Source organism: Gadus macrocephalus, chromosome 5 (assembly GCF_031168955.1).
Source record: "Gadus macrocephalus chromosome 5, ASM3116895v1".
Lineage (NCBI taxonomy): Eukaryota > Metazoa > Chordata > Actinopteri > Gadiformes > Gadidae > Gadus > Gadus macrocephalus.
In genome coordinates this window covers 12,303,700-12,315,910 of record NC_082386.1, presented here as the reverse complement: position 1 = coordinate 12,315,910, position 12,211 = coordinate 12,303,700, and the positions used below count along the sequence as shown (strand labels likewise).

The window sequence follows — 12,211 nt, the reverse complement described above, 5'->3', positions numbered from 1 at the left end:
CCAGAGCTGAACGGTGACGCGCCCGGAGGCCTGGCGCTGAGATATTCGGTAACCGGCTCTACGGCGTCCTCTACCGGCGAACAACAGGCAGTGGGAAACGAGATTTTGCGGTGCGCGTAATTTGCTTGAAATTAGATTTAATCAGATGTTTTCAGATTCATATCTGATTCTATTATATTCTGTTCTGCCAAATACTATGGTTAACTATCATCTTTGGAACAATATTAGGTTTAAACTAAATGTGTCTGAATTGTTATATAGCTAAGCTTTACGTAATTATATCATTGTTTTTTATAATCATGTAGTATTTCATAATTGATAAGTCAGATATAACCTAATAGTGTTTTGCCAGTTGTTGGTTCAGGCTACAATATTCCAGTTCCAGTTACCTCCAAATGATGGCGACAAAATACACAAGATGGCTCAACCATCCATCCAATTAAATGACTATGCCTGCATACTGATGTGTCACTTCTTTTTTGTTATCGTCATCATCAATCCTAATTAAAAGTACAAATTGATAGTAGCTGTAAAGTGCATTAGTGTAAATATTGTCAGGTTGTCAGGTTGCTCTCCTTTCAACCAATTAGTAACCCTGCAACTGATAAGTCTGGTAGTATTAATCTAATATGCATTTACCGTAGAAAAACAACAAATCACAATAGCCAGGCTAGCGGTTTTAACTTTTGATTCATTATGTGATCCTATTACTTGGAGTATTAGACAAACAATATGCTAATTTAAATGTTTTTAATAAGACAAAAATATAAGCCTTATGAATAAGGATGAATACATAAATTCTGTGGAGCGGCAACGCTGAGAACCAAAGAGCAGCAGAACTCTGATCTCCAGAAGACACTGGTCACAACAATATTTACTCACTGGGCCCATAGAGATTACTCCTCCCAGGAACAGTGGTGGGAATGTGATGGAAGTGGGAAGTATGTGTTAGTCTCTGACAGGATGTGAGAATTTATGTTTGCCTTCCAGTGTAGCCACTTAGAAAAGAAGTAAAAGGATGTTTCCTCTACTGACGAGGTCCATACCCACCAGGTCCATTGTTTACAGGAATGCCACTCAGCGGGTTCAACGGTCAAACATCTACAGCAAACCAGCCAAGGATTCCATTGGACCGATGGTAGGAACAACCAACTGTATTTGGGTTAATTTGGGTTAAGGGCAGAACTAGTATAAATTCTAAAGCCTATAGCTCCAGAACATGATGGCTGAGCAAGAGCATGTAGACTGTCAACTAATTTGCGTTGTCCTTAGCAACAAGCTGTATTATCTAACAATGCAAAAAGACAATGGTGTATTGCCAGCATTAAATGTGTAAAGGGTTGCATTATTTCCTCCAACGATAGAATATTTCCTGTAGAGCACACATATTTAGTTCTGATTTTGTCTATCTGTATTCTTGACACAGATAAATTCAACAAAATATGTTCAGGCAAATGTATTTATGGCTGAGGACCAAGTTCAATGTATGACAGTGAGGTAAAATGCCTTAGATTATTTGATACTTTTAGTACACACACCTTTAGTGTGTGTGTGTGTGTGCGTGTGAGTTTTTTTGTGTATGCCTGAATAAGTGTGTATGTGTGTGTGTGTATTTGCATGCGTCTTATGTCTTTGTGTATGTTTGTGTGTCTGTGTGTATGTGTGTGTTTGTGCATGTCTGAAGATATGTGTGTGTGTGTGGTAGTGTTCGTGTGTTTGTGTGTGTGTATGTGTGTGTGTCTGCGTGTGTGAGCCCGGCTGTGTTTGTGTATGCCTGAATTAGTGTGTGTTTGTGTGTGTATATTTTCATGTGTGTTTTATGTCTTTGTGTATGTGTGTGTGTCCGTGTGTGTGTTTGTGTTGCCCTGAAGATGTGTGTGTGTGTGTGTGTGTGTGTCTGTGTGTGTGTGTGTGTGTGTGTGTGTGTGTGTGTGGTTGTTTGTTTATGCTTGAATATAAGTGTGTTTGTGTGTGTGTGTGTGTGTGTGTGTGTGTGTGTGTGTGTGTGTGTGTGTGTGTGTGTGTGTGTGTGTGTGTGTGTGTGTGTGTGTGTGTGTGTGTATTCGAGCCAAGCTTAATCATGTTGCATGTTGACCTCGCTCCGATCCTAGCAGTCCCTTTTCACGCTGGCAACGTTTGCCGTGACGCTCCTGGTTCCTGCAGGATGGATCCTACACCAGATTCCGGTTTACCGTCAAAGATCGCCACCACCTCCCCCCTGACGCGGAGATCAGTCCCACACTGAAGCCGAGATGTAACTGATGGGAACATACATGATATTTCCTGTTGCATGCAAATTAGTGAGAACGTGTTGCACAACTCTCCTATAGTGTATTGTTTTTTTATTTAGAGTATGCACCACAAATGTATTGCACTGCTTTCTGTAATGACGCTGAGGGAGAAAAAGAACACTGAGTACACACAGGAAATAAATAACATGTTGGAATGGATTCTGTCTGCGTTTAGAGAAATCTATTTGTTTGTTTAACCCAGGCAGAGGACTATGTGTAGGTCAGAGGGAAGTTCAGGACCACACTCAAGTCCCAGGATGTTGTGGATAATATTTTGATCGAAACCATGTTCTGGCTTGAATCTGAGAGCTGCGTTAATCACATAAAATATACAGGTAATATTTTACATATCTGTTCTTCTGATATAACAGTGGAGACTCCGTAATCCAATGTTTATTGAATCTACAATCATTCACATTAACTCAGAAAATACCAACAACGTTTGTAAAATAGAGAAATGCGTAGCCTACTATGGTCATTAGGTAAAGCAGATTAAAAGGCAGTGTGTCAACAATCTGTTGCATATGTTGTCCCAGCAAGCACGGCTCAGTCCAGTGAAGAGACATACTCATGGGTGAACCATATTTCCCCCCCATCATTCTTCACCTTAAATTGACTATTTCTTGAATGACAATTTATCAAAGCCGGAGCAGTCCATTTGGCAAGGTACGACGTTCAGTTCTGCATCAAGATTTCTCTCTCACCGGCATCGGGGCTTTAACGCTTTCCCCAATTCATAAATCGGTCTCATGTCGCCGAACGCTTCGTGTTGGTGATTGGTGCAGGAGCCACTGCGAACTGTAACACGTTCATTTCACAAGTGGTACAATCAAGCCGAGCTCGGAGCGAGGAAGGGGAGATCACTTTTCACGACTGGAGGAAACACAGCGCCGGCGAGGAAACAATTGACAGTGTGCTTTTCTCTTTCCCATTCTAAAAGTGCTGTCCGAAATGTCTACCAAGGCAGAGCAGTGTAAGTACGACCCCGTGTATTTTACCTCTCTTATGGTTTCCTGAGACTGCGTGTTTTTTTTATTGATATCAATGAAGAAATCGAACCAGGGAGCTGTCCTTGGTGATGAAAGCACGGTTGCCAAGGCAGGTTGCAACACGTCGTCTCACTGCAGAGGATTGCTCGAGGGCTAGTGTGCAGGGAGGCTCGGTGTTATACCGGTAGAGAATACCAAATAGGAACAAAATGTAAACGGCCACCATTCAGCATATTTTGCTCTGATTGACGTATCGAAAACGAGCAGTGGGAAATGCTATGTGTTTTAGTCTCAAGGTCGACATGACACATTATTCACCTAAAGATATGGTGGCATTCAATTGATCAATAACATGGTTGGATCACTCATGATGCCTTGGCTACAGTGGGATGTTCTCTTCGTGTATCTGGACAGGTGCACATCTTCTTTTTAAATCTCAATGTAGCCATGAAATGTATAGAAGGATTAGATATTGTCCATAATATTGTGTTTATATTAATGTATCCTTTATTAGCCTATACTAGCCTATAAAACCTGTGTTTTTTTACTTCACTCAATTTCGCTTCATAGTGAAGTTTTTTGTCATTCACCATCAATGTTTAATTCACTGCTTTTTTATGTAACTCTAGCTTTTAACTAGTGTGCACATGAACACAGCCTGTAGCTGCTATTACAGGCCATGAAATAACTTACCTCAACTCATACAGACAGCACAGCCACAACCCTCTGGTTCTCTAACCTTGCCATCGTCTAATGTAAAAAATAAATAAAATAAGAAACTAAAAAACAACATTTTGAGAGGCTTAAGGGATAAGTTGTAAGGGAGGTAGACACTCAACATGCACACACACACACACACACACACACACACACACACACACACACACACACGCACACACACACACACACACACACACACACACACACACACACACACACACACACACACACACACACACACACACACACACACACACACACACACACACACACACACACAACCAACCTAAGCCATCACTAGGCAAAATTTAAATACTTGGTTTGTGCAACATCTGAGGTTCTCTCAGTATTTCTGCCATCCCCTCTTAGGTCATGCTGGCCACGAGGTTATGAGTGCCTGTTGGGCTCACTGTGACCCAGCTTGTGTTCTGAAAGGTCGCCCGGTCTTAAACACAGAGCCAGGGTGCCATGAGAACATTATAAGCATTAGTTCCACGTTAGAATCTCCGCCCCCATGTTCTGGGTTTACAGTGAAAAGTATGTTCTTGTTGCCCTCTCCGATGTTGATCTACGTATTGCTCTGTCTTTTGTCTAGTTGCTTCTAAGATACGGTACTTGCAAGAGTATCACAACCGTGTGCAACACAATATTTACCCTGTGCCTTCTGGAACAGACATTGCAAACACACTGAAATACTTTTCCCAAACCCTACTCAGGTAAGTACAATGGGCTGGAGCAAACAGGTGAAGTACTGGATATTTAGCTTCCTATGTGTTGAACCAGGGTTTATTAATACACAGTCTAGCTAGTAGATACTAGGACAAGATCAGCATGTCAGAAAGGGATGTATCTGAAACTGAAGTTAGGATAAATCAAAACCTCATCAGGGCACATTTTTAACAAAGCCATCGATCAAAGATCTTTGGCCTTGAGATGACACTCTCATAACCCTGCTCAGCCTTGAAGGGTGAATGCAAACATTCAGGGGACGTTTGTCAGAACAGATGCTGGAGGTTAAAGCTGGTACCCTTATAGGGACTGAGCCGCGGCGTGGTAGGGGGCGTTCTGGAGCTGTAGAGTTAGAGGAGCCAGGGATGTTTATTGATTCACTGGCCGGCTGCTGGACGAACACGTCCCTGGAGGGGGGGGGGGGGGGTGGCTCCTTGCGTCCTCCCCCAGTGGGATGTGGAGGCCAGGCCCCTCTGGCCTCCTGGCGGAGGGGTTAGCTCGGCCCCCCCTGGGGGGCTGTGTTCAGCCTGAGGAGGAAACATGCCATGTTCTCCACACCAAGGGTCAAATCAGCATCCATTTTGGACGGCCAGTAACCTTTTTAGAAGTTATGAATTCCTAGTCTCCTCCTTCCCATATAGCTTTATAGAATGTGCATTTAATTTGATCTACACATATAATCTAGTGTTAAACTTGCTAGTATCCCAAACAGCTTCTGAAAGCGCCATACTATTAACACACAGTATGGTCTCATACAGCAGGGGACTTTGTCCATCTGGATTTAGCAAGTCAAAGTCTCTGTGCCCCACTATTACTGATATTAGTGGCTTGAGTTGCAGTCTATTTTGGGCTGCTGGTTTTAACGCCATAGTGTTTTCCTGAGCCCACATGGATTATTTGTTTATAGAACTCCTTACATCTTCTGGCCTTGCTGTGGGATGGCCTGAGGATGGATGGGCTTCAGGGCTGCGTATGTCCACGGAGTAGACCAGAGTGCCCAAAGTGTGATAGTGTCTTTGATTTGTCATGAGAGAAGCACAGGGAGAAAGGAACCACCATGTAAGATGCCAATTCATGGGTATATTTTGTCCTCAAACACAAGATAATACTTGTGTTAGCTCCCTCCGTAGACATGGGTAGAGTCTTTCAATGATTTTGGTGTCTTTGAAGGAGGAAAATATGAAAAGGGGCATTAAAAAAGGATAGAAAAGTGTAGATCTCTAGAAAGGAGCAAGTTTTTGTCACTATTCCTTCAGATTCCCCTAATTATTCAAAAGATTTCGGTAGCTATAGTTCTTGTTGTACTACTAAGGTTGAGATTTTTGAGCTGTGAATAGGTGAAGGTATTGCTAGCTAATGAATGTCATATGTCTATGTCAGTGCATTTCTACATGTGTTTTACGTGTGTTTTGTGTCGTTTGTTTGTATATATGTGTGTATATATGTATGTATATGTATGTATGTAAGAATGTATGTCGGTATGCTTGTATATGTTAATACATGCACTGTATATTCTATGCGTATGATTGCCTGTGTGTGACTGTGAATGGGTGTGTCTATGTGGATTTAAATGTTCATTGTTCAAATTAATACTGTTTTCTAAATGAAATATAGCCAGTGAAAAAAAGTCATATTCAGAGTTTGAATTCTCTTCATTGAGTCACTGCCTAAAATGCAGTTGTACCATTAATCCACAAGACTAAAATCCTGCAGACTTTCCCTTTGAGGGGATCAGTCAAAAGTCGTGTGACCTTAATTCTATCGATGACTGTAAAACTACCTAGGCTCACTGACATGTCTCTACTTTCAAGGTGTGGATTCATAGTATATCTTCACAGAAATCCCTTTATTCACTGGCCTTGGACCTCAATTGCTCTGCCTTTAACCTGTGTGAGCGCCCTCTGACCAACCAATAGATCCACCACTATAAAATGTGACCTAGTGCTGAATCCCAGTCATTTGGCTGATGGAGCAGCTTATCAATGTGTCATAACAGAGCCACATTCTCTCTAGCCCACCCCTTCCCACGCCCCGCCCCCGTCCCCCTAGATGCCTCTCGCCCAACAAGCCCTTTCTTGTCTTTTTTTCTACCCCCCACAAATATGACTGCCACCTTCCCAAGGGGACAGCAAACACAAACGTCCATCCCCCCCCATTGGCTCCACAACCAAGTCACCCCCCCCCCCCCCCGATACACCCTACCCCTTTGTCATTATAGTTTTCCTCCCCGTACCGTAGATTAGTGATTACATTTATTTAAGAGACTCTAATCCATATGCCTGTTGGATCTCATTATTTCTCCTAATGATACTGGTGCAGTATCATAAGTATGCATACAGACATTTTTTCCTCTGGTGCAATAAACATGTGCTGTGACCTATGAGCACTTGATCTGACCTCACACACATGTTTATTACTAGCTGAAGCATGTTTCCAAAGTGTCACCTCTGTACTATCCCGAACCGATTTGGTGTCACGCCCATATTTGACACCCCCCAACCAGCACAAGCCAAACAATTGAATGCACCAAATCACCTCCCATTGGCCTATTTTCATGGTAGCCACCTGATTTTTGATTGGATGATGGCAACCATCGATGATGGACAGTCCCCTTCACTGTCCCAATCCAAGAGGAGTATGGGGGTGCCACTGAAAACATGCCATTTTTTATATTTTTGCTCCTTGTCACCAGATACGCATGAGATGCAGTGATCATTGCCGTTTGTGCTCATGGTTTTTTTCCCGTTGTTAATAGAGCAAAGAAAAGGTGTGTTGAGCTTTGAACGCGAGACACACTGAGGGAACAATGTGCCCGAGCCTCAAGTGGCCTGAAGGACGGCAGTGAGCCACTGCATCCTATGTGGGGTCTATCTGGATCTGTTTTTTTCTATTTACACTGTCTCTGTAGCGCCATTTCAATGTAATGTGCTGTTTCTTTGTGTCTCTGTTGTCTCTTTTTTTCCCTTGTCCCCCCCCTCCCTCCCCTCCTTCCCCACACCCCCACCCCTATCCCCCCCCCCCCCACCCACCCCACCTCCTCCTCCCCCACCCCTCCCACCTCGGAGCAGCATTCTGTCCCGCACAGGCAGGAAGGAGACCCAGGAAGCTTCCAATTTGGCCGTGCCCATGACCATGTGTCTTTTTCCTGTGCCATTCCCACTCACCCCATCTCTAAGACCACAAGTCAGTTCCATCAACCCTACAGTTACTCGCTCCCTCCTTTACAGCGTTCTGCGCGATGCCCCGTCTGGCCGCGGGGGGCAGGGGCAGCAGAGTCGGGACGCTCAGCTCTCAGAGTACCCCTCTCTGGACTATCAGGGCCTCTATGTGACCCTCGTGACCCTGCTTGACCTGGTGCCCCTGCTGCAGCACGGTCAGCATGGTGAGTCAAGGCCCCCCCCCCCCCCCCCTCCAGTTGCACCACTGTTGTTCTTGTCATCATCATTGTCCCGATGCCCGCCCGCCCGCCCGCCCTGCATGAAGCCAAGGCTGCGTTTTTTGGTTCCCGGCGGCAAGAGCAGAGAACGTAAAGGGCTCCCCGGGCTCGGATGGCGCGGGAGGGAGGGATGGGGGGTTGAACGGGAGCACGCTGGTGGATCCGGTCAAACTCAAACAAATCCCTAATCACTGCTGATCGGATCTATCAGATACAGGCCCGTTCTTCTGTGTGTCACACTTTGGTTGCATGCGATGCTGTGTACCGTGGGATCAGGTGTCTTCTGAACAGGCCGATGTTGTTGTGACGTGGGAACATGCTAGCAGAGATGCAAGTGCACTGGCCGTTGTAGCTTACTGTCAGTGCTGTCGTTCTATAATGTGGGGATTCTTCTGAAAGTGAGCTGTGACACTTTACAATAAAGGTACATTAGTGAACTGACAAGTAACATTTCTTAATGCAGCAATGCGTGTAAACTAACAGTTAATTAACGGTCTAGTAATCATCTACTAATGGTGTTCATATTTACTAATGGTAAATATCTTAGTGATTACACTAAGATGGTGTGCCAGTGCAACCAGTAACTCAATCTAACAAATACAAATACCCAACCCCAACCAACTACTCCTCACCCTAACCCCACGCTAATCCAATATAATAATGCTGCTAAGTGCATGGACTATTGTTAATTAATGGTTCATACATGTACTCCTATTTTAAAGAGTTACCAAGTAAGTTATTATCAATGTTTTTTTGGGGGCGGGACTGCTGTTGATTTTCATAAATATTTGACTTCTGTAAAAAAATATTTAAACACGTGAAAACCATCGCCTTGTCTAGAATGTTTTACCTTCTGCTAAGGGCAATCTTTACTTTGATGGCTTTTGCATTGTCTACTGCAAAAGTTTATATGAGATATTCAATCTCTTTTTTTCTGTGATAGCCTTTTAATTTGAAATGTTGAATTTAATGTATTGTAATTCTTCTTCATACTGGAGTTGCACACAGTATGTACAACATATACTGTATGCAGGATTTATTGAATGAGTGTCTGTGTATCTCTCTTTGTCTTTTTTGCCTTTTCCCCCTTTCTCATCAGATCTTGGACAGTCCATATTTTACACTACAACTTGCCTCCTGCCCTTTCTCAGTGATGATATTCTCAGCACTTTGCCCTATACTATGATCTCCACTTTAGCCACATTTCCCCCTTTCCTTCACAAAGACATCATTGAATACCTGAGCACCTCTTTTCTTCCCATGGCGATATGTGAGTATCCAACACACTTTTCTACAGCAATGTGAATGTAAAGAACGTTTTATGTACGTTGATCTTCACATTTAGAAATTGAAAGCTTATGCAATGCAGGCGTTGAGTCGGACAAGGGGGTCACGCACTGCCCCTGCACTGAAGTCATCATCTGCACACACACACATGCACACACAAATACATACACACACACACACACACACACACACACACACACACACACACACACACACACACACACACACACACACACACACACACACACACACACACACACACACACACACACACACACACACACACACACACACACACACACACACATTCATGCATACCACCAATACCTTTAACACCATCCTCAACGAATTAGAACCTATTTTTTATCAAGTAGTTATCCTGTGTCTCTCTCTCTTTCTATCTCTCGCTCTCCTCTTTTTCGTTTCTATAGTGGGTTCGACTCGAAGGGAGGGGGGTGTACCCGCGTATGTCAATCTCTCTGCCTCCTCTATGCTAATGATAGCCATGCAGTACACCTCAAACCCAGGTAAACCACCACTTGAATCACGCTAAATGCACAGTAATAAATACCAGTGGACGCGTTTCCATTAGATCAGTTTCTCTTTTCGTTTCTGTTCTGTTCTCTCCTCCTCTCCTCTCCTCTCCTCTCCTCTCCTCTCCTCTCCTCTCCTCTCCTCTCCTCTCCTCTCCTCTCCTCTCCTCTCCCCTCCCCTACTCTCCTATCCTCTCCTCTCCATTTGTATACACTTACTTTCTCTCCTCTCCCCTCTTCTCCTTTCCTCTCTTGTCGTCTCCTATCCTTTTGTATTCCCTTACTTTCTCTCCTCTTCTCTCCTCTCCTCTTGTGATTTCTAGTGTATCACTGTCAGTTGTTGGAGTGTCTGATGAAGCACAAGCAGGAAGTGTGGAAGGTAAGGGTCATTAGTGTACAATTCAATTTAAGTTAATTAAAGTTCCATATCAAACGGTATAATTGCAACCAAACAAATTCCTTTCTTTTGCGGGTATTATTCAAAATGTCAGGATATTATTAGTGTATATATCTATTATGATTTTCATTTCTTAACAGATATAAATAGCATCAAGGATGCAAGTGATGCTCTATCTTAATGTAGTACAGATGTTTCCTTGGCGCCTGCAGGGTGTGTAACAGCCTTGTGTGTGCAGGACCTGCTTTACGTCATATCCTACGGACCGTCCCAAGTGAAGCCCCCCGCCGTGCAGATGCTGTTCCACTACTGGCCCAACCTGAAGCCCCCCGGAGCCATCAGCGAGTACCGGGGTCTGCAGTACACAGGTCGGCCTCCTACCCCTCTGTAGGCTGCTGGACAGAGTGGCTGTGGTTCCTGTCCGTTCATCCTCCCCCCTCCTCCCCTCTCTCTACAGCCTGGAACCCCATCCACTGTCAACACATCGAGTGCCACAATGCCATCAACAAACCTGCGGTCAAGGTGAAAACTAAGTCTGAAGTCACTCCAGGAGATGTATTTTATACTCTGAACCACTATGCTGCTACTTGTAGCATTTTTCTTTTACTATAGGCTTTATTCTTGTGGTACAGTCTGCTACACAAAATACATTGTTGTTATCATTCTTTTTTAATTTGATCAATTGATCAATTGATCAATTTGATCAATCATTTTATTCATAATCCCTACATCATGGGTGGCCAAATCACAGGAAACGTTCCACTAATCAAACGTTTACGTGAAACGTAAACGTCTTCAAACACCAGGGTTACGCTCTTCCTAGCGTAACCCTGGTGTCCGTGCCAGGGTAACTACATTAGGTCGGGCCGGGTTCAAACGCATGTCTGGTGTAAACACATCAGGATGTGCCCTGGCGAGCCGCATGATGAGATCAGCCTCCCCCCCCCCCCCCCCCCCCCCCCCCCCCACACCCCCAGGCTCATCTCCTGTGCTGTGCTCTGGTCGTTGTTGCCCTGTCTGGCCTGTCTCATCCACGCCGCCTGTCTTGGCTCAACTGGGGGGGGGGGGGGGGGGGGCTGGCTGTTTTTTCAATTACCCGGAGCGGGAGGGGGTGTCGGGGGTAACAGGGCCTTAATGGGAGGTACTGACCCGATGCGTTGTTGCAGGACCTGAAGTCGGCCACTCAGAACGGTAAATTATAGAGAACCGGAGCTCTGGAGCCATAAACACGGTGGTTTAGTGCAGGGCCACGCACAGATCAAAAGATGGCCGACCGCGCCGTATGTGTGCAGCCATGTACAGGACGGCCGGGGGGCTGACAGTGGGGGGGGGGGGACGACGCAGGTTCCTGGTTACCTCCATGACATGTTGTGGAGTAAATAATAGTCGCCACGGACAGCTGTGGTATTATAAAAAATACGATGACGGCTTTCATGTGTCCTGTATGATGTGTGAGGATATGATCCATATGCATGCAGGTGATATTAACCTTGGTTTTGTTTTTTGACAGATGTGCATCGACCCTACTCTTTCCGTTGCCCTGGGCGACAAGCCGCCGCCCCTCTACATCTGTGAGGAATGCAGTCAGAGGATCGCAGGGTGCGCTCTTGTTTTGTCGTGTGGTTTACCTTCCAAGCATGCAGCTGGCCCCCACCTCCTCCCCCCTCTCTCATTATTCCTCGCTTTAACCCAGGGGACCCACTATCGCCATGGTTACATAATTGTCACGCTCAGCTAATGAGATCATCAGGGCAAAATAACAATGTTTCGCTTTCCTCGTGATGTCTCTTGAACAGATATATCTGCTGTTCATCAATGTCTTTATGTTG

At 44.7% G+C, this 12,211-nt stretch overlaps 1 protein-coding gene across 1 annotated transcript in view; it reads left to right on the top strand.

Annotated features, from left to right (window-relative positions):
* The first annotated feature begins 41 nt into the window (after positions 1–41).
* Positions 42–12,211, top strand: part of LOC132458038 (protein unc-79 homolog) — a 15,340-nt gene continuing 3,170 nt past the window's right edge. Inside the window, exons 1-10 of the mRNA XM_060052487.1 lie at positions 42–1,138; positions 2,112–3,264; positions 4,596–4,716; positions 7,957–8,111; positions 9,265–9,435; positions 9,884–9,979; positions 10,309–10,364; positions 10,621–10,750; positions 10,840–10,904; positions 11,893–11,981. Of these exons, the coding sequence (XP_059908470.1) occupies positions 3,243–3,264; positions 4,596–4,716; positions 7,957–8,111; positions 9,265–9,435; positions 9,884–9,979; positions 10,309–10,364; positions 10,621–10,750; positions 10,840–10,904; positions 11,893–11,981 (905 nt within the window). The 5' untranslated portion in view covers positions 42–1,138; positions 2,112–3,242. The remainder of the gene's footprint in view (positions 1,139–2,111; positions 3,265–4,595; positions 4,717–7,956; positions 8,112–9,264; positions 9,436–9,883; positions 9,980–10,308; positions 10,365–10,620; positions 10,751–10,839; positions 10,905–11,892; positions 11,982–12,211) is intronic.